The sequence below is a fragment of the Lactuca saligna genome, chromosome 3, assembly GCF_052625555.1.
Source record: "Lactuca saligna cultivar CGN05327 chromosome 3, ASM5262555v1, whole genome shotgun sequence".
Classification (NCBI taxonomy): Eukaryota; Viridiplantae; Streptophyta; class Magnoliopsida; order Asterales; family Asteraceae; genus Lactuca; species Lactuca saligna.
In genome coordinates this window covers 56455804-56482833 of record NC_136419.1, presented here as the reverse complement: position 1 = coordinate 56482833, position 27030 = coordinate 56455804, and the positions used below count along the sequence as shown (strand labels likewise).

The 27030-nt window shown below is 35.5% G+C and overlaps 1 protein-coding gene across 1 annotated transcript; it reads left to right on the top strand.

Annotated features, from left to right (window-relative positions):
* Positions 1-6915: 6915 nt before the first annotated feature.
* Positions 6916-9126, top strand: LOC145036614 (uncharacterized). The gene is made up of 6 exons (XM_078985076.1): positions 6916-7055; positions 7657-7719; positions 7823-8011; positions 8112-8271; positions 8371-8534; positions 8624-9126. Exons 1-6 carry the CDS (start codon positions 7053-7055, stop codon positions 8960-8962), a joined length of 918 nt encoding a protein of 305 aa, XP_078841202.1. The 5' UTR covers positions 6916-7052; the 3' UTR covers positions 8963-9126.
* Positions 9127-27030: the final 17904 nt, after the last annotated feature.

The window sequence follows — 27030 nt, the reverse complement described above, 5'->3', positions numbered from 1 at the left end:
AACTTGCCGAATAGTATTAACCGTAGACATCTATCGATGTGCATTTTCCCTCTATAGCTAACAGTTGGGTGTAGAATGGTTAGTTCCGTACATATATAATAGTATCTACTCATATAGTATGTAATAATATCTCATCATATAGTATGTAATCGTATCTCTTCCTATAGTATGTAATAGTATCTCTTCATATAGTATGTAATACAATTGTATAGACTCATGAATGAACTGACTCTTGTATGTTCCATTTGTACTAGGAATAGTAAGTAGTATTTCCCAAACTATACCTATTATAGTTTGCTAGTAATGTAGTTTGATGTGTCCATGTATGTTTATACACCTTTGCTATACAAGGTGTTGGAGCTGAAGTCACATCCATCTTATCAAATACTTATATATATATATATATATATATATATAGATATATATATATATATATATATATATACTTACTACATAAATGTATTGATATGGTATTTAAGAATACATAAGTGGAAAAGAGGTTTTTGTAATAAATTTAAAAGGTTTGAAACAATAAATCATCATGACTTGATGTTAGTTTATAAAATAATTTAAAAGTAGTTTGTTTGATTAAAATGGTTTGAAAGTATAGTAAATTCATCTATTTGATAGTTATTAATCACATGTGATTGATATAATAACTATGATATTCAACTTGTATCCCCCCCCCATAAAAGTATTTACAAGCATGCAAAAGCATTTAAAAGGTTGTTTAAGGGGTATGAACTCACCTGAAATGAGTGATGCGATAGTAGGATCGGTAAAGGATGCTAAGTGTCAAGTGAGGACTTGAACACATACAACGATCCTAGTTAACATATAATAAAACATATATGTATCTAATTAGTCATTTAACAACTAATTAATCAAGTTAAAACACCTTAGGACATGGAAACACTTTGATTCAAGTGTTATAGGTACCAACGAGTTGTATCTAAAGGTTTGTATGGCATGTCATTAGAGTTTATGGCCCAAGGACCACTCCTTATGGAGTTTACGGACCATGGTCATTTCCCCATGAGTTTATGGCCGTAAACTCATGGTACTAAGTGCCATTTGGTGTTTTGAGGTCTTATAAGTCATGACTGAGCATCCCATGATCAAGTCCAAGCCTTAGGAAAGCATTAGGGGCACAATAACACTACCTTGTAGAGTTTACGGCCTAATGACCATATCCTTATGTGTTTACATTCGTAAAATCTTATGGGAACATGTTTTGATTGTTGTTTAAGGTCTTAAACACTTCTAGGAAGGATCAAGGTTAGCATCCAAGGCTTAGGAAGGGACTAGGGTCCATTTAACCTTATTTAGAGGAGTTTACGGCCCAAGAACATCCCTTGGTCGTAAACTCCATTGATCATGTGATTCTTGATGTTTTCTAAGTGTAAACAAGTTCATATTAATCACACAAGAAGCTAGGGGCAAGTGTACTTACAAGATAGAAGCTTGATTGGGTGTTTAAGGTCCAAGAACACCAGTGTGTGTTCTTGGTGTTTTGAAGAACACTTGAAGATCTAAGTGAAAATCAATAATGAATGGATGAAATGATGTATAACAACTAGATGTTAGGTTATAGCAACAAATCAAGTCGAGAAACACTTACGTTTTCGGAAGATCGGGTGAAGAACGGGATGCTACTTAAGAGAGAATGGCTATTGTTATTGAGGGTGGAAGTTGGGAATGAAAGGAATGGGGAGTAAACTCATGCCTAAGGCATGAGTTCACGACCATATGAGAGTTTACGGCCCAAACTCCAAAAGTTTGACCATGAACTCTTTATTATGGTGTTAAATGTGTGTTTGCTACTCCAACACCCGAGACAGTACTTCCTTTCATTCGTCTGTTTGAAGAATAAATACTAAAAACACTTAAACGGACTTTAAACTGGCTAACAATTATCAGAAATGTAATTAACTTTTAATTGAAGTGTTGGAATGTAGGGTTTGTACATATGAAAATTTCGGGTTGTCACATCATCCCCCCATTAGAGGGAATTTTGTCCCGAAATTAGAGTTTAAGTTTAAGCAAATAAAGTAGTTACAAATAGCTAAGCGAATAGATGTGGATATTTCAATTTCATTTGATCCTCGCGCTCCCATGTGAATTTCGGTCCTCGCTTGGCGTTCCAGCGAACCTTCACAATCGGGATACGGCTTTGTTTCGTTTGCTTGATCTCTCGGTCCATGATCTCTACACAATGGCGGATCCACCATAGAGCCTGGGGTATCCCAGGAGTCCCCGAAAAAGTCTTAGTACTATATATTTTTCAGAATTTTTTTGATTATATTGCCATTAAACCCTAAAAAATTATTTGGGGTACCCTAATTTTTTAAAGGTTTTTTCCAAATGGTAAATTCATATACAAACTAGTCTATGAAGTAGTCCAAATTTATTAAGCCTAATTGTCAAGTGCCCACATAATTTTTTTTTTTTTTTAAATTTAACAATTAACACAAATTTTAGCCCAATACACAATAAAAATCGGAAATAAGAAATTGATAGACACCGACTCGCGACTTCGCTTCTCCTATACGACGCATGTTCTCGCTGTTGCTGCCCTTCCTTCTTCTGTCAGGGATTGGTCATCGGCGGTGGGTGTTTTCCGGCGAAATCCCACGATAACTGGTAATGAGTGATTATTTATCAAAGTGATGCTACAGTGAAGCTAGTAAATAGAAATTTTGTGATTATTTTTTGGTTAATTGAAATTCAATTTCTTGTCCTTGTGTTGAAACAAATAGAAATTACCAATTATGATTGTTAAATTGGGGACTTGGTTAATAATTTGTGATTATTTGTTGTGAAAGATGTGAACTTTAAAATGTAACTTTATTATGGAAGTTTAACTTTATATCTAATGAAATTACAATTCTTTTTTTTCTTATTGTATATTACACAATTTTGTTTCGGGATACCCTTTACTAAAACCCTGGCTCTACCACTGTCTCTACAGGTTCTTCCACGAAGTTAAGGCTCTCGTTGATCTCAATCTCATCGAGTGGGATTACAAGAGTCTCATCGGACATACACTTTTTCAAGTTTGAGACGTGGAAAGTAGAATGTACGTTACTGAGTTCACGCGGTAGATTGAGTTTGTAAGCTACAGAGCCGATTCTAGCGAGAATCTCGAAAGGCCCTATGTATCTTGGATTGAGCTTCCTACGCTTACCGAAGCGTATCAAGCCCTTCCAGGGTGAGACTTTCAAAAGGACTCGGTCTCCCACCTGGAATTCAAGGTTTCCTTCGTTTGTCTGCGTAGCTTTTCTGACAGTCTTTAGAAGCTTTCAATCGTTCACGAATCTGAACGATCTTCTCTGTCGTTTCCCGTATGATTTCCGGACCTGTGAGAGTGCTGTCAGGAACTTGTCCTCCAGCTAACTGGGTTTCACCTACTTCAGCCCAGCACAGAGGGGATCTTCACTTTCGGCCATAGAGGGCTTCAAATGGAGTAGCCTTTATGCTCGTGTGGTAACTGTTGTTGTAGGAAAATTCGACAAGGGGTAAATGAGTATCACATGCCTTCCCAAAGTCTATCACACATGCTCTCAGCATATCTTCCAAGGTTTGGATAGTCCTCTCACTCTGCCCGTCGATATGTGGATGGTAGGCTGTACTCATGTCCAGCCTCGTTCCTAGGGAACTTTGTAGCGACTGCTAGAATCTTGAAGTGGATCTACTATCTCTATCGGAGATAATGGATATGGGAACACCTTGCAGTCGTACAATCTCCCAAATGTATGTTCTTGTTAGTTTTTCCATTTTGTCAGTCTCTTTGATTGGTAGGAAATGCGCGGATTTGGTCAATCTGTTGACGATGACCCAAATGGTGTCAAGTCCACTCGTTGTCTTAGGCAACTTGGTTATAAAGTCCATAGTAATTCGCTCCCATTTCCATTTAGGTATCTCCGGTTGCTGAAATAAACCTGATGGTCTCTGATATTCGACCTTAACCTTTGCGCAAGTAAGGCATTTACTCATGAAGGTAGCAATCTCTGCTTTCATGTTAGGCCACCAGTATAACCTTTTAAGATCTAGATACATCTTATCTAAACCTGGGTGAACGGAATATCGGATGTTGTGCGCCTTGGTCATGACTACGTCTCTGAAGCCACTGTGTTTCAGTGTCTAGATTCGGTCCATGAAATATAACGCTCCACCACCCTTGCTTTCTTGGTTCTTATCCATTCCTCTCAGGGATTTGCTTGCCACATTTTCGGGTTTCAAAGCATCGAGCTGAGCCTCTTTAATTTGTGTGGACAAGTGCAAATGGATATTCATAGTCAACAATTTAACCCCACGACCAGAGTATTCCTTCTAACTTAGGGTGTCAGCTACTACGTTGGCTTTGTTGGGATGATAAAGAATTTCTCTTTTGTAGTCATTGAGTAGCTCAACCCACCGTCATTGTCTCATGTTGAGCTCCTTCTGGTCGAAGATGTGTTGGAGGCTTTTGTGGTCTGTAAAGATAGTACTTTTTGTACAGTACAAATAATGTCTCCAGATCTTCAGAGCAAACACAACTGCTCCTAACTCAAGATCGTGTGTGGTGTAATTGACCTCGTGTGCCTTCAGCTGTCTTAAGGCATAGGCAACGACCTTTCCTCGTTGCATCAGAACACATCCGGCCCTTGGTTGGATGTATCGCAATAGACCACGAAGTGTTATATTCCTTATGGGAGGGATAGTACTGGTGCGGTGCATAAGGCTCGTTTCAGCGTTTGGAACGCCTTCTCTTGTTTCTCTTCCCAGTAAAAGGCCACACCTTTCTGGGTCAGTGTGGTAAGTGGTTTCGCGATACTAGAGAAGTTCTATATAAACCTACGGTAGTAGCCAGTGAGACCTAGAAATTGACGAATTTATGTAGGTGTCTTCGGTGCTGACCAATTCTCAATAGCTTTAATTTTGGAAGGGTCCACATGTATTCCCTTTTCGCTAACGGCATGGCCCAAGAATTCGACTTTTTGAATCCAAAACTCGCACTTGGAGAACTTTGCATAGAGCTTCTCCGATCGTAATGTTTCTAAAACTTTTCGTAGGTGTTGACTATGCTCCTCCTTACAGGAGTAGATAAGTATGTCATCGATGAAGACGATACGAACTGATCCAAGTAAGGATGGCACACCTTATTCATCAGGTCCATGAATACAGCTGGTGTGTTGGTTAATCCGAATGGCATCACTACAAACTCGTAGTGTCCATAGCGAGTTTGGAAGGCTGTCTTGGGGACATACTCTTCTAGCACTCGCAACTGGTGATACCCGGATCGTAGATCTATCTTCGAGAAGTAATTTGCTTCTTGAAGTTGATCAAATAAGTCATCAATTTGGGGTAGAGGATAAAGATTTTTAACGTTTTTTGAGTTCCCTATAGTCGATGCACATACGAAACGATTCGTCTTTCTTCTTGACGAAATGATCCGTCTTTCTTCTTGATGCACATACGAAACGATCCGTCTTTCTTCTTGACGAACAAGACCGGTGCTCCCCATGGTGAGAAACTTGGCCTAATGAATCCCTTCTTGAGAAGTTCGTTAAGTTGATAGGAAAGTTCCCGAATCTCCGCTGGTGCCAGACGATAAGGAGATTTGGCTACTGGCGTAGCCCCTGGCACTAAGTCGATTCTGAACTCAACTTGGCGTTGCGGTGGTAATCCCGGTAGTTCTTCTGGAAAGATGTCGGGAAAGTCGCGTACTTCTGGAATGTTCTGAATTTCTTTTACTTCTTGACTCGTATCTACGATGTGTGCAAGGAATGCATGATTTTCCTTTCGTAAGCACTTTTGGGCTTGAATACTCGAAATGATGCGAAGGTTCGTACTAGATTTGTCGCCGTAGATAACTAGGGTTTCGTTGTTAGGGAGGTTAAGACGAACTGCTTTCTCAAAGCACACGATGTCGGTGCGAAGACGACTTAACCAATTCATACCGATTATGACGTTTAAACTTTTAATTGAGACCAACATGAGGTCTATTTGGAAAGAATGACCATCTAGAGTTAGAGTACAACCTACGTATATACAGTCTGTACTTTCCGTTTTCCCATTTGCCATTTCTACAGTGAATGATTCCTCTAATGTACGTGGTTTTTGATTTTATGACCATACGTTTTCTATATAAGGATAATTTCACTATATAAGGATAATTTCAATGTGAGTGTGATTTTGAAAAGCTTTACTTTCATTTAGTTACTTGTATTTGCATTTTTTTACTGAATGTCTAATACAAAAGCAATATCTCATCCTTACGGTGTTGGTTGTCGACCTTCCTACCTCTCTTTACCCCATTTGTATGAGAATGAGATATTGTTGTTATTTCTATTGTTATATTATGAATAAGATGAATATCAAACAAATGTTTCAAGTATCTTTATAGAAAGAAATATTGTCTCTAAAGCCTCAATTCTATTTATAAATTCATTATTTAAGTTGTTATTTTTCTCTTTATTGGTATAAAGCCACTCGGTGTATAGTGCATCAACGGAGAGTTTTTCTAATGTAGACAACGATATCCTTCTTGCTATCATTTCCCCAAAAGTTGACAAACTGGGAGGGTATGTAAAAGATATTCTTTTTTTTCCATCACTTTAACATGTATAAAAAAAATATTGTGACGTTTCTTTTCTTACAGACAATTTTTTATTTATTTTTCTTATGTATCGTAATGGACGATTCCATCGATTATAATCAAAAAAAAAGTTGTGATAAAATTTATCTTACTAATGGCATTTTTGAAATATCTTTTGAAATTTTTTGTAAAATAACGTTTTGGATTTAGGGTGACAAATAAAACATACAAATGGGCCAACGGTTAATTGGGCCTTTTGATCTTTTTCTTAATTCTCAGTTTCTTTCACCGCTTTAAGCCTTAAAATCGGAACCACAAACGACGTCGTCAATTTCATCCTATAAAAAAAAGCATCTCAACCTTTTGTTCTCGATAGAAACCAGCGCGAGGCTATTTCCGCACAATCTACAGAACCGAAGTTTGGGAGCTCATCGTGATCCACCGATCAGAGAACAATAATTAAAACCGGACAATGGTACATAAATCCTGTTGTTATAGAAAGATCTTGTTATTTCATATATGTTTTTTAAAGTATTGTGATCTTGTTCACCTGTAGATCGCCCTTTTGAGTCAATTAGGGTTTTGCAATTAGCATCATGTGTCTGATTCGTGAATGAGGGCTAGGGATTCTTTTTAGTGTAATTGGAGAAAAACAAAGAGGATTGGGAAACTTTAGGGTAATTTTGGCTAATTTCCATGCTTACGAGAAGATCTTGATGTTGGTATTAACATAGTTAACCTAAAAGAAAGCTGCGGTGGCCTAAATCTAGGAGTGTAAGACACAACCCACAATCTATAGAAGCATTAAGATTATGTAATTTGATTCATACCCTATGCCAATTGCACAAAAGAAGATGCGTTTAGGATTCGGAACTCCATAATCCAGATTTTAATGTAGTTCTTCTCTTATTTCCTATTTCTAACTGATTAGGTTTTCTAGGTCATGCAATAGCCTACATTCATGAATCATAAATAATAAATTCCTTCAAATCCAAATGTAGAGTCACTTTATCATCATAAAAGACTAGATAATTCATACACTTTCAGATTAATGACACCATTTATATGTTTTGCAGTCGACACTTGCAGCTGCTAGGGCAGACAACTTCTACTACCCTCCAGAATGGGAACCAAAGAAGGTATGCTGTTTGAATATATATAATAATTACATGTCTATTAAACATTAAAGTCATTAATCAAAGATTATGATGTATGACAATAATCATCTATCTTCTTTTTCAGGGTGGATTGAACAAGTTCAATGGACAACATGCCTTGAGAGAAAGAGCAAGAAAATTAGACCAAGGAATCTTAATCATAAGATTTGAAATGCCTTACCATATCTGGTGTGGTGGTTGCAATTCCATGATTGCAAAGGGTGTAAGATTCAATGCAGAAAAAAAACAAGTTGGAAATTATTACTCTACAAAGGTAAGCTATAAATTTCCAAAACTTTACAATTAATATCACCAAATTCACCCTTTACACCAAGGAATCTTAATCATTATGATTCTTGATATTATTATTTCAGATATGGAGCTTCACCATGAAAGCTCCATGCTGCAAACATGTAATTGTGATTCAAACAGATCCAAAGAATTGTGAGTATTTGGTTATCAGTGGGGCCCAAAAGAAGGTTGAAGAGTTTGAACCTGAAGATGCAGAAACTATGGTACTTCAAGTTGAGGAAGGTTAGTAATTAGTATCAATAATTCAATATTATCATTCAAGATTTGTTATGTAACATGTTTGACCAAGAGTTGACCATCAAAATGTTTGTATTTTATTAGAGAAAAACAAGCTAGTTGATCCTTTTTATCGCCTTGAACATCAAGAGGAGGATTTAAAGAAGAAAAAAGAAGCTGAACCTTTGCTTGTGAGACTTCAAAAAGTATCTGATTCCAGACATTTGGATGATTATTCATTAAACAAATCTTTACGTGCCAAACTTAGGGTATGTAAATTTAATAACCTTTGTCATTTTATTACCTTATTTGGTTTTTAAATTTTGTAAAACTTATAATGATTTCTTTTAAAAAACAGAGTCAAAAGAAAAGAGTAGCAGAAGAAGAAACATCTGCAAGAAAAATGGGGCTTGGGATAAGACTACTTCCACCCTCTGAACAAGACATTGCAGCTGCTAAACGTGTCAAGTTTTCTTCAAATTTCAACAAGAATAGGGATGAAAAACGCGCGTTGATCAAGTCAAGTTCCATCTTTTCAGGGGTATATTCGTCCAATTCAAAAAGATCAGAGCTTGAGGTGAAAAGAAGAAGGATAAATGCAACAAAAGCATCTGAGTTGTTGTCTGGAGGGTTTAAGTCATCGTCATTGACACGGGGTGTTGGATCTTCTTCTTCGGTTTTTAAGAACAGGGCTTAAAATTGGTTGTTAAATTTGAATTTGATATGTGTGTAATTTACTATATTTTTTCATGATGATGATGTTCTTTTGTGTAAATCTTGAAAGAGTAAATTGGATTGTGTTCATAAAATAACAAAGTTGTATGTAAATTGGAATGTATGTCGAATCTTTTATTCTTTGTAGAGTTAGAAAGGTTTTTTGATGCCATAAACATTTTTTGTTTAAAATTTTAAATGCTACAACTTAGGGTAACATGATTATAAATAGAAAGAACTGTTGTGATTGTTGTTGATTTTGCACAATGTAAGGTGTGTTTAAGAATTGACTACTTTGACTATTTAGGAATGACATAAGTGTCACACTTGGAATTCTCGAAGATCACTATGAGACAAATGTCCAACTAAAGTACCATATGTATGCCTAAAAAAACATGATTTCATGACAAATTGACAATGAGTCTTTCCCCTCATGTTTACTCTTTTTGTCCCCTATTGTAAAAGGTTACTTGTATGAATCATATAAAGGTTATTTGTTCATATTATTTTGATCTATATTATTTTGGATCATTTGATTTGTTAGTAACACTAAGACACATAGTCAATGGTGATTCACCATTTTATCCATTTATAAATTATACAACATAAAGAGTAAACTACCGATATGGTCCTCTATGTTAGGTTTTTGCATTTTTTGTGATTTTTTTAACCATGTCAAACCTGGGTTTTAGTTTCTTTAATAACATATAAGGCATGTTCGAAATATATTTTTGGGAGCTTTTGATTTCTAGCTTTAAAAAAAAAACTTGAGAAAAAAACTTTGTTTGACGGCAAAAACTTGTAGCTTTTGGGTTAAACAAAAAACTTCAAATCCAAAAACTACTTCAACTAGCGTTTAACAAAAAACTCTTTTAGATTTTAACAAACTGAGTAAAATACACTTTAAAATAAATAAATCATATCCATACTTTTAGTATAACTTGTATAGTTAAATATAATTTTTTTTACAATCATGATGTCTTTATTATTGGAAACAATCATATAAACGGATTTTATAATTTAGGGTTTATATCATTTTTGATCATTTAACTTTTGGTTTTGTGCTTATTTGGTCACTTAACTATTTTAAGTTTTAAAAGGTTATCAAACTTTTGATTTTGTCCTCATTTAGTCACTTAACTTTTGGTTTGGTCACATTTAATCACTTAACTTTTAGATTTGTGCTCATTTGGTCACATAACTTTTAAAATTTTGCTCATTTAGTCACCAAACTTTTAAAAGACTTTAAAAGTTTAGTGACTAAATGAGCACAATTTTAAAAGTTAGGTGACTAAATGTGACTAAACCAAAAGTTAAGTGATTAAATGAGCACAAAGGCAAAAGTTTGATGACCTTTTAAAACTTAAAAATAAGCACAAAACCAAAAGTTAAGTGACCAAGAATGACCTATACCCTATAATTTATCAATCTTTATCTAACAAAATAATAAATATTTATCATATAAATTTATACACCAAAATTAATATCATATAATAATATGCCGAAACACTTGTAACATGTAAAAAATGTTTGGTTTAAGTTCTTATAAAATTGAAACAACTTATTTATTTTATTTGTAAAAAATTATTATTTCTGGTATGTTTGGTATACTAACTGATAGCTGAAAAGCTAGATTTTATATGAAAAGTTGGTTGATAGCTGAAAATCTAGCTGATAGAAAACAACGTTTGGTAAAATCAGATGATAAGACAAATAAGCTAGCTGAAAGATACAAAATGATATAAAAAGACATTTAGAAAAAATAGAGTTTTTGTAATTAATTAAGGGTATATATGAAAATTTTTAAAAAAAAACTCCTAAAAGGTTAGTCTAAGGTTGGTGCGCCATATGTAGCTTATTTTTTTTATTTTATTTTATTATTTTATTATTATTTTTAAAATTTTTATGTTTGACAAATTATATTTTTAAAAAACTTGTTTATAAGCTACTTTTGGCTTGCTAAACGTGACAACTTAAGAAATTCGAAAAATAAGCTAATTATGACGTGTCAAACACAACTTTACTAAGGCTGGATTTGGTGCTCCACAGCTAGCTGATAAGCCAACTTATTTTTCGAGTTTTTTTAAGTTGTCATGTTGGCAAGCTAAAAAGTAATTTAAAAGCTAGCTTTTTAAAAAGCTACTTGAACTAACTTTTAAGATGTATAAAAGTATAATTTTCCAAATATACCCTTAAATATGTATAAAAGTCATATTTACATATGCCCTTTTATATCTTACGATTCTAGCCCAACGGTATTAGGTGTTGTCCTCCCTCCTTGAGGTTGAAGGTTCAAGTCTCGTCGGAGATATATGTGGATTTAGGAGTAGTTTAGGATTATCTTGTATTTTTCCGAGACATATGTGGATTTAGGAGCAGTTTAGGATTATCTTGTATTTAGCATTAAAAAAAAACTAGCTTATAAGCTATTTTTTTAAACCGAAAGTTATCTTTTATTAACTAGCTTATAAGCTAGTAGCTAGTTTTTTCAGCTATTAATTAGTTTTCTCACATAACAACTAGCTTTTCAGTTAATACGTTAAACATAACCTAATCTGTATAAAAAAGTTCTTACCAATTGAGTATCTTAACTAGTGTACTTGGTATTAAAATTTGGATGATTTTTAACTTTTGATAATTATAGTTTACAAACTTTAATTTATCATATCCTTACATTCCAATTTTAGTTTATATCCATGCCATTTTATATAAATTTATATATTTTAAAAACTCCAGTTACTTGTAGCAAACATTCATTTTTGCTCACTCCGTCAACTTTTGGCCATTAACTACCATTTAATTAAAACAATATCAGGACATTTCCGTCATTTCACTACCACATGGACTATTTATGAAGTTTTGTCTTATACAAAGGCCCCAAACCTATCTTTCTTCGCCCATATTTTTGCAATAATTTTCAATTCCTATAGGACCAAAGAAAACCCACAAAACTAAACAATCAAGCGTTCAACCACAATCTAAAATCAAGAATCATAAAACAAAATAAAAGATATGTATGTGTTTGTCGGTAAGTGTCGTCTCTCACATTCAGGCTCAAATACTCGAGATCAAGAACAATTTCAAACAAACCCAAAACCAATAATTGATATAGAAGAAGAAGAGGGAAAGAAGCATAACAAGCATAACAACAACAAATCTCAACCCTAGACCACATACACACACCTACAAATCGATGATGAACAAACACACACACACACACACATATCTGATCAAATCCTGAATCAAAGCATGACGACTGGTAAACTGAATCATCAATTTCTGAATTTTGGTGAGGGAACTAACATAAATTAAAATTTGATCAAATGCACGAACATATAAACCCGAAGAACAAACAAGTGATCTATCTTGACATCGCCAATAAGTGTCACCAGGAGAGTTATCTTGTTTGGAGAAGTAATAGTGCAATGACTTACTTTTCTATTATTCATGAACATAGTAATCACATGTCAAACATGTCTGGTTACTCCAAAATCTATGATCCATTTATGAGATGTTTATTTAGAAATAATTCAAAGAGAATAACATTTACATGTGGTTGTTTCCTCATGTGGATTGATAGTTATCATGTGGTTTAATAATGCAAACATAACTTGCTGACATTGATCATGGGAGACCCCCCTGAACATATTGGCCAAGTCATTGTTGATAGAAGAATGTGAGCATTAGGATCATCATTTGCATTAACAACAAAAACATGATTAGACTCGTTTCTTGACTTATAATTGTTAGAATTATTGGACTTTTATCCAGGAGGATAACCATGTAACTTGTAACATTTGTACATGGTGTGAAATTGAAAATTGCAATGAGTACAGTAAGGACGATCCATGTTTGAAAATATATAGTTATTGGTTTGAGGTTTTCGTGGTGGAGTGGATCTTTTAGCCATAAAGGCCATAGAATGTTTCATCATTGGAAACATCATCGAGCCATTAAAGGGAAAACACAATTAATTGAGGGCAATGTAATCATGAGTAGAATTTGACCTCTAGATTGATAGAATAACTCATTTAACCCCATGAAAATTTCATGATGTATTATGTTTAAAAATACCGTTCAATTTCTTGTACACCTTACAATCACATTTTTTGCATGTACAATGAGGCCTAAAATTGATGACTTCTTCAGATAGAGATTTCAATTTGATGAAATAAACACCAATTGAGTCCTAATTATAATTTAGATTGACAAGCTCTCTTCGGATCTGAAATATACGAGGACTGTTAGCATGTTGAAAAAATCCTTTAAATCCTTCCATATCTCATGAGCACTCTATGACAATCCGATATTTCAAGTCCATATAATGACATAAGTCAAATATTGTAATCTATTTTGAATTAATAAATAAAAAAAATAGATAGCATCAGAAATGAAATGTTCAAAAGTCTCAATTGGGGGATACATAAAGTAATAGATATTGTAACTAGGTTTTCAGAAACATAAAGAACATAAAATAATCCGAGTTTTAACAAAGAAGTTATGAGCAATCGAAAATCCGCAGCAAAACCAGTAAAACACTATTAAGTGTAAAGCTCGAAATTTCAATAAAATACTTTTCAGCCTTAAGTACCTAAACGAATGTCATAGTCATCATTAAACCGTGAATATACATAAAAAGAACGCCAAAATCTGACTTCGTATGAGGAAGTTAGGATTTTTCTAAGTTTCGGAGTAACGGTAGACAGCTAAAAACTCGAAATAGAGATCGAGCGATAGTTAGCCGACACAACCTAAACGAGAGTTGAAGATCTCGACAATAGTAGTACAATGGTAAAAAGACAGACGAAAACGGACATCGGATGAAGAAATTGTGGATTTTTAACGGACTTTTCGTGTCCTGGCCTATTAAAAATATATAATTAAAAATAAAGTCAAAATTAACCGACAAAGTCTAAATGAGAGTTTTAGAGTATATTTTCCCCTACGCGTGGATATAAAGAATATCAAAAACAGAGCTCGTATGCGAAACTTACGCATTTTAGAAGTTTGAGGCACACAAACTGAGGAGGGTTAGGCCCAGCGTAACTTCGGAGTACGCCCAACGTAGCCATACGGGGCCTCAGATTAGCCACGTCTCTCCTATGCCCCTATACCCCCATCCCATCCGAAGTCCAGCAAACAAGGAAGGTGTCCTGCATGGTTTCCGGTACACCCAACGTAACCCGGAGGTACGCCCCACGTATGCGAGGGTTCCAGCCCCTATAAAAGGGATGTGAGGGTTCCGGGTTTCTTTACTCATTTTGCTCAACTTCTCTTGCGTTTTTCCCTCGTTTTGCGTAATATCCCGAAGCCCCGGTCTTCACGTCCAAGTTCCGAAGGAAGGTTTTACGCTCCCGAGATTCCTGAGAATCCCGAGAAAACCAGTTTTCTCTAGTCGGAGTTCTGCTTCATTTTCGTCTCACCATCTTCAACCTATCAAGTGAGTTCATACCCTTATAACTACGTTTTCAAATGTTTTGTAAATGCTTTTATACAATTTTAAGGGGGGGGGGGGGAGGGGGAATACAGTATACACACGGTTATCGTCGCGTGACAAACATAAAGCTTATTGTTATATAATCAATCATATGTGATTTATAACTATCATATGAAAACCTTCGCATGCAACACATATTACGATAACACCTTGTCTTTTCAGAATAAAAAATATGTTGTTATATAAATATAAAACACTTTAATTATATTTTGAGTATAAATGTTTAATAATGTTATACTTTACATATAAATTCGACACTACACTAGGGTTTACCATACAAACGAAACACACTTCTGGAAAAAAACTATAATAGGTATAGTTTACAAGGAAATTAGGAGATTTTGCATACTATAAGTACAATATCAAGGAAATACTTTCATATACAACAACAAATGGACTTTTCATATGTAAATCTATTTGATACTAAGTTTTGTGAGACATTCAACTTCACGTACTTTCAAGTGTTCAGTTAAAGTCCTGTATTATATACTATAATCTCTTGTAGGGAGAGCGTGATACTTGTGTATAGATCTATACGGGATTGACAATCCCGCACCTAAACTATTAGCTATAGTTAGACCGATAAGTCTGGGGTTGACAAACGTCATAACATTCCAACGCGTAATGAACGTTGTTACAGGTAGTCTGGGTCAATAGCATGGTTGTAAAACTCACATGGAGTATTAACAACACGTTGATTTATGGGGTTATCAAATGCCTTAGTGATTTTATATACATAAATCTACTATCCTAGGCATGAAAAACACTATTGCATTACAGTTTTGGAACATGTAAACTACTACACAATTATGGAAAGATATTGGATTTTTAGAAGCAAACATTCAAACAGTTGGGTCTTGGTAGGAGACTACTTTTATACTAGTAGGAAATACAAGATTTTCTAGGAGTTTTCAAACATCTACAAACAATTTCATTCAAATTCATACAAACATTAACATTAAATACTTATGAACTCACCAATTTAAATGCTTATTTACTCTTTCAAACTTACTTGTATTTCTCAGGGATTCAGTAATACAGGTAAACTTCATCATTTGGAGAAGTGAAGCTAAGAAGTTAGTTTAAACTCATTTTGTCATCATATTGTAATTTTGTTTTGAAACAAGTATCATTCAACAATGTAACTTTTAAATTATATATATGATGATTGTTTTACTTTCTTTACTATGTATTCAATTGTTACGATACTACATGAAGTCATCCGCCCTCGAACGATTCCGCCGTTCTGGTTTGAGGGTGTGATAGATTGGTATTAGAGCATTGTTTATAGTGAACTAAGTATATCGAACCACATAAGATATACAAACTATAAATGCATAGGGACTAAAACCCTCTGACAAAACGTTTTTACACCTAAACTGCGTTTCATTTAGCTTAAATTATTTGGGTCGTAAAAGCACAAATACATGCATACAACGAGTCATTTTTGTTGTTAGAACTATACAAGAAGTATTAAGACAAGTTGGACACTACGACTAGGCCTCGAATATGTAATCGGATTTGGGACGAATATAGCCTGATCAACTATATTTATCCGAGATCGGACTAATGTATGTCGAGGAATGGTCATAGTGAGCAACAAGTCCAAACTTACCACAATAACACTAGTATCAAACATACAAATTTAAAAACTATAGGAGTATTTGGTAAATGCAATAGTTTAACCTACATATTTAGACTTACATGTTTCAAATTTTGGACAATTTTTATAACCTTATCCTCGTACAGTCAAAATGGCTGGATTCTATCCACCCGGGGATCCCTACTACCTGAATCAGGGCAATGGAGGATGGGTAGAGGAGGATCCCGAAGAAGATGAGGAACCTATAGAGTTGGAGGAAGGGGAGGACTCTGGGACAGACTCAGAATCCGAAGTAATCAACCCACCGGTCGCTCAACCTCCCGCAGTTAGGGGAAACGTTCAGGGACCAACTCCTATTTGGGGAAGTCACATTCACCATTGGAGCCGACAGCAAGGATTACGTCCTCCTAACGGTATGTGTGGGGACTTCTATGACATCAGGGGTGGAGGTTCAGCCGACTGAGCACTCCCAGTCGTAGTGGGCAAACTAGCCAACCAGTCATATCAATCCGGGGTTTAAGCAAATCGGATTCGTGAAGTTAACGTGTATGTACAAGTTCACACTTCCGACATCTATCGACTGGACCGGTTGCAGGATAATGCCCAACTTCGCTCAGACACATTCCAAGAGCAACTGATTGCAGCCCTCTCTGAGATAAGGGAAATGAGGGAACAACAAGTCGCCTTTGATAGGCGTCTTATGGAAGCAAAGCAATCAGACACGAAGTCGAGCTCCAAGGACAACCTGCGTCGCAAGTAGTACTTGCTCGAATCCCAAAATTTTTGTTATAGAATAGGAACTCGGCTAAAAGTATTACTTTTCTTTAACTTCTGTATCGGAGATCCTTAGAAGGGTCGAAAATTTCCTAACTCCAAAATGTAACTCGACGTATGTTTAATATATATGAAGAAATTCCTTTGTGCGTTAATTCTTTGAATACCATTCAGATTCATAAGTTATCTATCACTATACAAACTTTTATTATGAATCAAGCTCTAAACCTTGGGTAGGTCAGTCAAATTCATAAATTGATGAAAATAAGAAAGTTATTAATCCAAGGTTTCTAATCATTAAAGACTTATGGTCTTCATTCTATTTATTTAGCAGCACGATGCCGCCCCGTAGATCTACACGCCGTGTCAACGACGCAACACCTCCACCACCACCACCACCTCCATCAGTGGATAATGCTGTCTTAATAGCTGCTGTAACAGCTGTAGTGACAACAACAATGGCACAGATGAGTGATAATGTGTCCGGAGGGGGAGTAAATAGCTCTACGAATGGCCAACATCAGGGTCGTTAAGGGGATTGCACCTTCAAGGAATTCACCAATAGCAAGCCCATATCTTTTAATGGATCTAGAGGGATAATGGATCTATCGCAATGGATAGAGAAAACAGAAGCGGTTTTCGAGATCTGTGCATGTCTGGAAGGGAGCAAGGTAAAGTTTGCTGCTTGTACATTCTCCGAGAGAGCTCTAACATGGTGGAATGGCCATGTCAATTCACTAACTCTGGTAGTGGCTAATTCTATGGGCTGGGAGAATCTAAAGCAAATGTTAATGCAAGAGTACTCTCCAAGGGGTGAAGTACAAAAGCTAGAGCAGTAACTTTGGGGCCTTACTATGGTAGGCTCGAACATCACAACCTATACCAATAATTTTAGTGATTTGGCAATCCTTTGCCCAGGGATGGTTGCTCTAGAGAGCAAGAAGATCGAGAGGTACATCTGGGGACTATCACCCCAGATTCGAGGAAGTGTATTAGCTTCCAAACCAGTCACTTTCGATAGTGCCAAACAGTTGGCACTAGCTCTCGTTGACCATTGAGTCTGCCAAGGCTTCACAACTGCTGTTCCGGAGCAAAACGTAGGAAACAACAACAACAACAATAGTACCAACAACAACAAGAAGAAGAAGTTTTGGAATAAGAGAAAGAGTTAGTTTTCACAAGAACCTTCCAAGAAACCACAGAGAGTGGCAGTCCATGCCGCTATTACCCCCATTGTTGCTCCGATTACCTCTGCACCAGCAAAGCATTATGATGGGAACCTACCGAAGTGCAACAAATGCAATTTCCACCACAAAGGAAATTGTCGGGAGATGCACTGCCCATTTCTGTAAGGCACCAGCACGACCAACTACCCAAGTCCCTGGAGTCGGTGTGGGCCAGGCGTGTTATGGGTGTGGTAAGGCTGGACACTACAAGAGGGACTGCCCTAAGGCAAGGAATGCTGTCGGTATAGGAAGAATGTTGGCAATAGGGTAGAACGAAGCAATAGCTGATCCCACGGTGGTTACGGGTACGTTTCTCCTCAATAACACTTATGCATGCATACTCTTTGATTGTGGTGCGGAGAGGAGTTTCGTGAGTCATAAATTCAAACACTTACTAAAATAGAACCCTCAATCACTCAATAAGATGTTTACAGTAGAAATGACAAACGGTAGAATAGAAAGCACAAACGATATAAACATAGGCTGCACACTAACTCTACAAGAACATTCATTTCCAATCGATCTAATGTTGATCACTATAATGAGATTTGATGTCATCATCGGTTGGATTGGTTAAGCCTGCACCATGCCGATATACTTTGTCACGAAAGGGTCGTTCGCCTTAATCTTCCAAATGACAAAACTCTTATCATTTATGGTGATAAACCCGGTACAAATTTACAAATCATCTCTTGCGTCAAAGCCCAAAAATACCTGTGCAAGGAGTACCATGCTTTCCTAGCCCATGTGGTAGATAAGGAAAAAAGAAATGAAAGACATCAAAGACATTCCAGAAGTCTGCGATTTTCCCGACGTCTTCCCTGAAGATCTTCCAGGAGTCCCACCAGAACAACAAGTCGAGTTCATGATCGATTTAATTCCCGAAGCTACCCCAGTAGCTAAGTCGTCGTATCGTCTAGCATCAGCTGAGATGCAGGAGTTATCCAACCAATTACATGAACTACTCATCAAAGGATTCACGAGACCGAGCTTCTCACCTTGGGGAGCACCAGCCCTATTCGTGAAGAAGAAGTATGGATCCTTTCGCATGTGTATCGACTACCGAGAACTGAAGAAACTCACAATCAAGAACCGATATCCTCTACCGCGCATAGACGATCTGTTCGACCAACTCCAAGGAGAAAACTACTTCTCAAAGGTCGATTTAAGATCCGGGTACCATCAGCTGCAAGTCCTGGAAGGAGATGTCCCCAAGACGGCCTTCCGAACTCGTTATGGTCACTACGAGTTTGTAGTGATGCCCTTTGGATTAACAAATTCACCGGTGGTGTTCATGGATTTAATGAACATGGTATGTCGTTCTTTCCTAGACAAATTTGTGATTGTGTTCATAGATGATATACTCATTTATTCAAAGAGCAAAGAAGAGCATAGGCAACACCTCCGACAGATCTTGGAAACACTAAGGAAATAGAAACTATACGCAAAATTCTCAAAGTGTGAATTTTAGATTCGGAAGGTAGACTTCCTGGGTCATGTGGTCAGCAAGGAAGGGATACATGTGGACCCTTCCAAAATCAAGGCAATAGAGAACTGGTCAGCACCAAGAACTCCAACGGAAATCCAACAATTCTTGGGCCTTGCCGGATATTACCGAAGGTTCATACAAAAATTCTCAAAGATTGCCAAACCACTTACCACTCTGACTCAGAAGGGTGTAACCTACAATTGGGGAGAAAAGGAAGACGTTGCATTCCAAACACTGAAACGAGCCCTATGCAGCGCACCTATATTATCCCTGCCAGAAGGAACATAAGATTTCATGGTCTACTGAGACGCATCAAACCAAGGTTTGGGTTGTGTTTTCATGAAACAAGGAAAGGTCATCGCATATGCCTCGAGGCAACTCAAGACGCACGAAGTCAACTACACTACCCACGACCTAGAACTAGGGGCAGTCGTTTTCGCCCTAAAGATCTGGAGACATTATCTCTACAGCACAAAATGCACAATCTTCAACGATCATAAGAGCCTTCAGCACATTCTCAACCAAAAAGAACTTAACATGAGACAGAGACGATGGGTTGAACTGCTAAGCCATTATGAATGTGAGATTCGTTATCATCTGGGAAAAGCTAATGTAGTAGCTGATGCCCTCAGTTGAAAGGAATAATCGAGCCGTCGAGTGAAATCCTTAACCATGACAATCCATTCACACCTATCCACACAAATCAAGGAAGCTCAAAAGGAAGCCTTGAAAACAGAAAACGTGGCTGGCGAAGCCTTAAGAGGAATGTATAAGAATCTTGAAGTCAAGGGTGATGGGGTTCGTTACTTCATGAATCGGACCTGGACACCGAAATATGGTGGATTCAGGGACGTTTTCATGAATGAGGCTCATAAGACTCGATACTCTGTGCATCCCGGTTCAGACAAGATGTATCTGGACCTCAAGAAATTGTATTGGTGGCCGAACATGAAGGCTGAAATTGCTGCTTATGTCGGCAAGTGTCTGACTTGCGCCAAAGTCAAGGTAGAATACCAAATGCCCTCGGGATTGTTAAAACAACCCGAAATACCCGAGTGGAAGTGGGAGCGGATAACCATGGATTTCATAACCAAGTTACCCAAAACAGCGAGTGGACTTGACACCATCTGGGTGATCGTCGACAGATTAACCAAATCTGTGTGCACTTCCTACCAATAAAGGAAACTGACAAAATGGAAAAACTAGCTCAAACATACATCAAAGAGATTGTACGAATGCATGGTGTACTAATATCCATTATCTCCGACAGAGATAGTAGATTCACCTCGCAATTCTAACAGTCATTACAAAAATTTGTAGGGACGTGACTAGACATGAGTACTGCTTACCATCCACAAACCGACGGTCAGAGTGAGAGGACCATTCAGACTTTGGAAGATATGATAAGAGCTTGTGTGATCAATTTTTGTAAGGCATGGGATACCCATTTACCACTAGTCGAGTTCTCATACAACAATAGCTATCACACGAGCATCAAGATTGCTCCATTCGATGCCCTATACGGTCGCAAGTGGAGATCACCTCTATGCTGGGCCGAAGTAGGTGACACGTAACTAGCTAAAGGACAAGTACCTGACAGCACTCTCACCGACCCGGAAATCATCAAAGAGATGACTGCGAGGATTGTCTAAATCCGGGAATGGCTAAAAGCTTCAAGAGACAAAAAAAAAGAGTTATGCGGACAAAAGACGGAAGCCCTTGGAATTTCAGGTTGGAGACCGGGTTCTATTGAAGGTATCACCTTGGAAGAGGTTAATACGTTTTGGAAAACGTAGGAAACTAAATCCAAGATATATCAGACCATTCGAGATCCTTTCCAGGATCGATCCGGTAGCATACAAGCTTCGATTACCGCAGGAACTCAATAACATACATCCTACATTTCATGTGTCAAACATAGAGAAATGCTTATCCGATGAGTCCCTCTTCGTCCCTTTGGACGAAATCGTAATCAATGAGAGTCTCCACTTTATAGAAGAACCAGTAGAAATCATGGATAGAGAAATTAAAAGAATAAAACAAAGTCGCATACCCATTGTGAATGTCTGTTGGAATGCAAAGCGAGGACCTGAATACACTTGGGAGCGAGAAGATCAGATGAAACAAAAACACCTGGATCTTTTCCCTAGTCCATAAATACGTGTCTTTGAATAAATTTCAGGATGAAATTCTCGCTAACGGGGGGATGATGTGACAATCCGATATTTCAAGTCCATGTAATGACATAAGTTAAATATTGTAATCTATTTTGAATTAATAAAAAATAAAAAAAATAAATAGCATCAGAAATGAAATGTTCAAAAGTCTCAATTGGGATACATAAAGTAATAAATATTGTAACTAGGTTTTCAGAAATATAAAGAACGCAAAAATAATCCGAGTTTTAACGAAGAAGTTATGAACAATCGAAAATTCGCAGCAAAACCGGTAAAACACTATTAAGCGTAAAACGCGAAATTTCAATAAAATACTTTTTAGCCTTAAGTAACTAAACGAATGTCGTTGTCATCATTAAACCATGAACATACATAAAAAGAACGTCCAAATCTTACTTCGTATGAGGACGTTAGGATTTTTCTAAGTTTCGGAGTAGCGGTAGACAACTAAAAACTTGAAATAGAGATCGAGCGATAGTTAGCCGACACAACCTAAACGAGAGTTGAAGATATCGAAAATACTAGTACAACGGTAAAAAGACAGACGAAAACGGACATCGGATGAAGAAATTGTGGATTTTTAACGGACTTTTCGTGTCCTGGCCTATTAAAAATATATGATTAAAAATAAATTCAAAATTAACCGACGAAGTCTAAATGAGAGTTGTAGAGTATATTTTCACCTACGCGTAGATATAAAGAACGTCAAAAACGGAGCTCGTATGCGAAAGCTATGCATTTTAGAGGCTTGAGGCACACAAACCGAGGAGGGTTACACCCAGTGTAACTTCGGAGTACGCCCAGCGTTGCCATACGGGGCCTCAGATCAGCCACGTCTCCCCTACGCCCCTCTACCGCCGTCCCATCCGAAGTCCGAAAGACGAGGAAGGCGTCATGCATGACGTTCGGTACGCCCAACGTCTTCATGTCCAAGTTCTGAAGGAAGGTTTTACGCTCCCGGAGCCCCGGTCTTCATGTCCAAGTTTTGAAGGAAGGTTTTATGCTCCCGAGATTCCCGAGAATCCCAAGAAAACCAGTTTTCTCTAGTCGGAGTTCTGCTTGATTTTCGTCTCACCATCTTCAACATATCAAGTGAGTTCATACCCCTATGACTACGTTTTCAAATGTTTTGTAAATGCTTTTATACACTTTTAAGGGGGGGGGGGGGATACAAGTATACACACGGTTATCCTCGTGTGAAAAACATAAAGCTTATGCTATACTTTTTGTTATATAATCAATCATATGTGATTTATAACTATCATATGAAAACGTTCGCATGTAACACATATTACGATAACACCTTGTCTTTTCAGAATAAAAATATGTTGTTATATAAATATCAAACACTTTAATTATATTTTGAGTATAAATGTTCGATAAAGTTACACTTTACATATAAAGTCGACACTACACTAGGGTTTACCATACAAACGAAACACACTTCTAGAAAAAAACTATAATAGGTATAGTTTACAAGGAAATTAGGAGATTTTGCATACTAGAAGTACTATATCAAGGAAGTACTTTAATATACAAGAAAAAAATGGACTTTTCATATGTAAATCTATTTGATACTAAGTTTTGTGAGACATTCAACTTCACGTACTTTCAAGTGTTCAGTTAAAGTCCTGTATTATATACTATAATCTCTTGTAGGGAGAGCGTGATACTTGTGTATAGATCTATACGGGATTTACAATCCCGCACCTAAACTATTAGCTATAGTTAGACCGACAAGTCTGGGGTTGACAAACGTCATAACATTCCAACGCGTAACGAACGTTGTTAAAGGCAGTCTGGGTCAATAGCATGGTTATAAAACTCACATGGAGTATTAACAACACGTTGATTTATGGGGTTATCAAATGCCTTAGTGATTTTATATACATAAATCTACTATCCTAGGTATGAAAAACACTATTGCATTACAGTTTTGGAACACGTAAACTACTACACAATTATGGAAAGATATTGAATTTTTAGAAGCAAACATTCAAATAGTTGGGTCTTGGTAGGAGACTACTTTTATACTAGTAGGAAATACAGGATTTTCTAGGAGTTTTCAAACATCTACAAACAATTTCATTCAAATTCATACAAACATTAACATTAAATACTTATGAACTCACCAATTTAAATGCTGATTTACTCTTTCAAACTTACTTGTATATATCATGGATTCAGTAATACAGGTAAACTTCATCTTTTGGAGAAATGATGCTAAGAAGTTAGTTTAAACTTATTTTGTCATCATATTGTAATTTTGTTTTGAAACAAGTATCATTCAACAATGTAACTTTTAAATTATATATATGATGGTTGTTTTACTTTCTTTACTATGTATTCAATTGTTACGATACTACATGAAGTCATCCGCTCTCAAACGATTCCGCTGTTCTGGTTTGAGGGTGTGACACACTCTCTGTGAACATAATGCTAGCATAAATTTCTTTGGAAATAGAGTATAAAATCCATGATATCACCATTTTGTTGTTGCACATCCGTGCATTGTAATTTGATTGCCCCAGAAGAATTAGGCTTATGATGAGTACCATCTATGAAGCAAATCTTGTTCTTCATAGAGAAGGCAATTTGTATTGCTTGACTCCGGAGTTGTAATTGTCGTCAGTAAGTAGTTGAAAAACTAGCACAAAACCGAGACTCTTAGAAAGATGAAGATAAAATAGATGAATGCGATCATCGATGGGAGAAATCGTAGATCTATAACTACAGGATGATGATTAAACATTAGTCACCATATTTAGAGAAAAACAATCGGCGAAGACTCAAACAAAAATGGCTGATCAGAAAAGAAATAAAATCTCAGACCAATCGGAGAAGATAATCGGAAACAATTATTCAATTAGAGAACAGAAAATGAATTGAAAGCTTGATCATTTTCTCCGATACCATATTAGGAGAAAGAAATGAAACAGAAAGAATAGAAATGACATAATTATCATTACCATAAATATGAAGCTAATACGATTTATATACACTTGCTGAACCACTAACCAACTAATTACCCGACTAACTGAATATTAACACACTATACAATAATTTACATTTAAACCCCAACTATACTATATTTACAATATTTCTGCAATAGTTGCCATCAATATGCTACAATTTCTACTCTCTACATAAATATATATTATGGAATAACTAAAGATTATTATTTATTTAACTTGATGTCACACCCTCTTTATAATGACCTCACATTCTCTTTTAAAAGGAGAATATTTGCATGCTATATTTTATTTATATCAAAACCTATTTTTTAATATTGTTAGTAACATAACTTGGTGTAAATGGGGTGCAAGAATGAAAAGGATTTCAACAATAGGTCAAACATCTACGGATTGTGTGGTTGATGAAATAAAAGGCATTGTCCTTTATAAGGATAAAAATAAGCCATTGCTTGACTCTTTGTAGACCTCTTGGTACAATTTCTTTATTTTGTAATTAGCTTTGCACTGTACATGTGTCTTTTCCATATTTGAGACTTTCTAACGACGTTTAAAAAATTATATAAAACACACGAAAAAAACTTTGTAAAATACTTCAAATAATTCATAACAACCTAAAATTTAGTGAATCGTTAATCGTTTACTCATGAATGGATAGAAGTCATAAAATTTTTAAATGAAAATCACTTGAACATTTAGTTAGAAGTTATAGTTTGTGGATTTAATAATAATACTTTCTTTGAGAAACCCGGGCATGACGAAAGTTTTATCCTCTGAACTAATCCCATCTTGTTGTCATGTTATACGACTATGCCAATATATTATTGTAACAATTTATAGTAGATATATAGTAATTTTATTATTTTAAAGATAATTTTATGTTAAATTGCGGAGTTTTTGAATTAAAATGATGTCCCACTTAATTGATACTATTTTTTTTAACAGTTCTGAGTAAATTGTTATTTTTGTTGTAAGTTTTCTCCAAAAACTTTATATATATATATATATATATATATATATATATATATATATAAATTTTTTTTACAAACATTGTTTTTATATGTTTTCCAAAAGTTGGGTCTTTTTCTTTTTTACAAAATACTATTTTAATATATATATATATATATATATATATATATATATATATATATATATATATATATATATATAATTTATTATTATTATTATTTTTTATTTAGTTTGTTGTTGAGGGAGAGCTGAAATCTTGGCATGTCGAGGTCGGGGGAAGTGTTTACAAGCCAACTCAACTTTGCCAAGTAGTACGTCTAAACATCACGCCACTCTCTAATATATCCACTCTATAACGTAAGTACAATACAAATCTATATTGAAGTGTACATAACATAATTTTGTTTGTTATTTTATTACAGTTTTGATCCGAGATTTTAATTTTTGTATGAATTTACACTGATTTTTTTTTGTTCAAAACTTTTTAAATTTTCTTACAACTTTTTTTTTATATATTTTTAAAAACTTAAATATTTGTCAAAATTAGTTTTTTATATATTTTTTACAATTTTGTTTTTATAAAATTAAAATTTTTAAATGATTTTTTATAACCTAGTTTATTATGTATGTTCTTAAAAAAATCTTCATTTTTCTCAATGGTTTTTCTAATTTTTTGACATTTCATTTTTCTCAATGTCTTTTATAATTTTTTGACAAATTCATTTCCTATTTTTTTTTGTATTTTTGTGCTTATACAAATTTGCTTTCAAAAGCAAAAAAACTCATTTTTACATATATTTAAACACAATATAATAATCGTAAAGACATACATAAATAAAAATCATTTAACTCCATAAACCAATCATTATCATCGACACATAACTTATTTCATAATTGTGCTTAAAAAATAAAAGCAATGTATCTAACCACTTACGATTCAAATTTAAAGAATATTTGATAGTTATTTATTGAGTTTTAACCGCCGAATAAAAAACGTTTCAAATGAGTCAGGACCGAAAAAAAACTTATAAATATAATATCAAATAGTATGAATTTGACTAAGTTAGATCTAACATTTTATCGGACCGAAAAAAGGCATTTCAATCGGTCCTAATTAAGTTCAAGGTTTACACTTAATAATAATCTAATAAATTTATTCAAAAATAATTTGATATTATAACAAAATTTCACCTACAAAATGTGGTTTTTGTACTAATAAATAAACCACAATCCAGAAAGGGCAATGAAAAGGCACTACGCACCATGAGTTGGCCTTTTCCATCATTAGACTCTTATGTGCCTTTAATCTTTGTTGTCTTTGGTGGGTCGACAAAATGTGCCTCG

Excerpts from the sequence above, each read along its gene's own strand:
- LOC145036614 (XM_078985076.1), top strand. Across the intron at positions 7,720-7,822 it reads CAGAATGGGAACCAAAGAAG|GGTGGATTGAACAAGTTCAA; the intron begins GTATGCTGTTTG and ends CTTCTTTTTCAG. Across the intron at positions 8,012-8,111 it reads GAAATTATTACTCTACAAAG|ATATGGAGCTTCACCATGAA; the intron begins GTAAGCTATAAA and ends TTATTATTTCAG.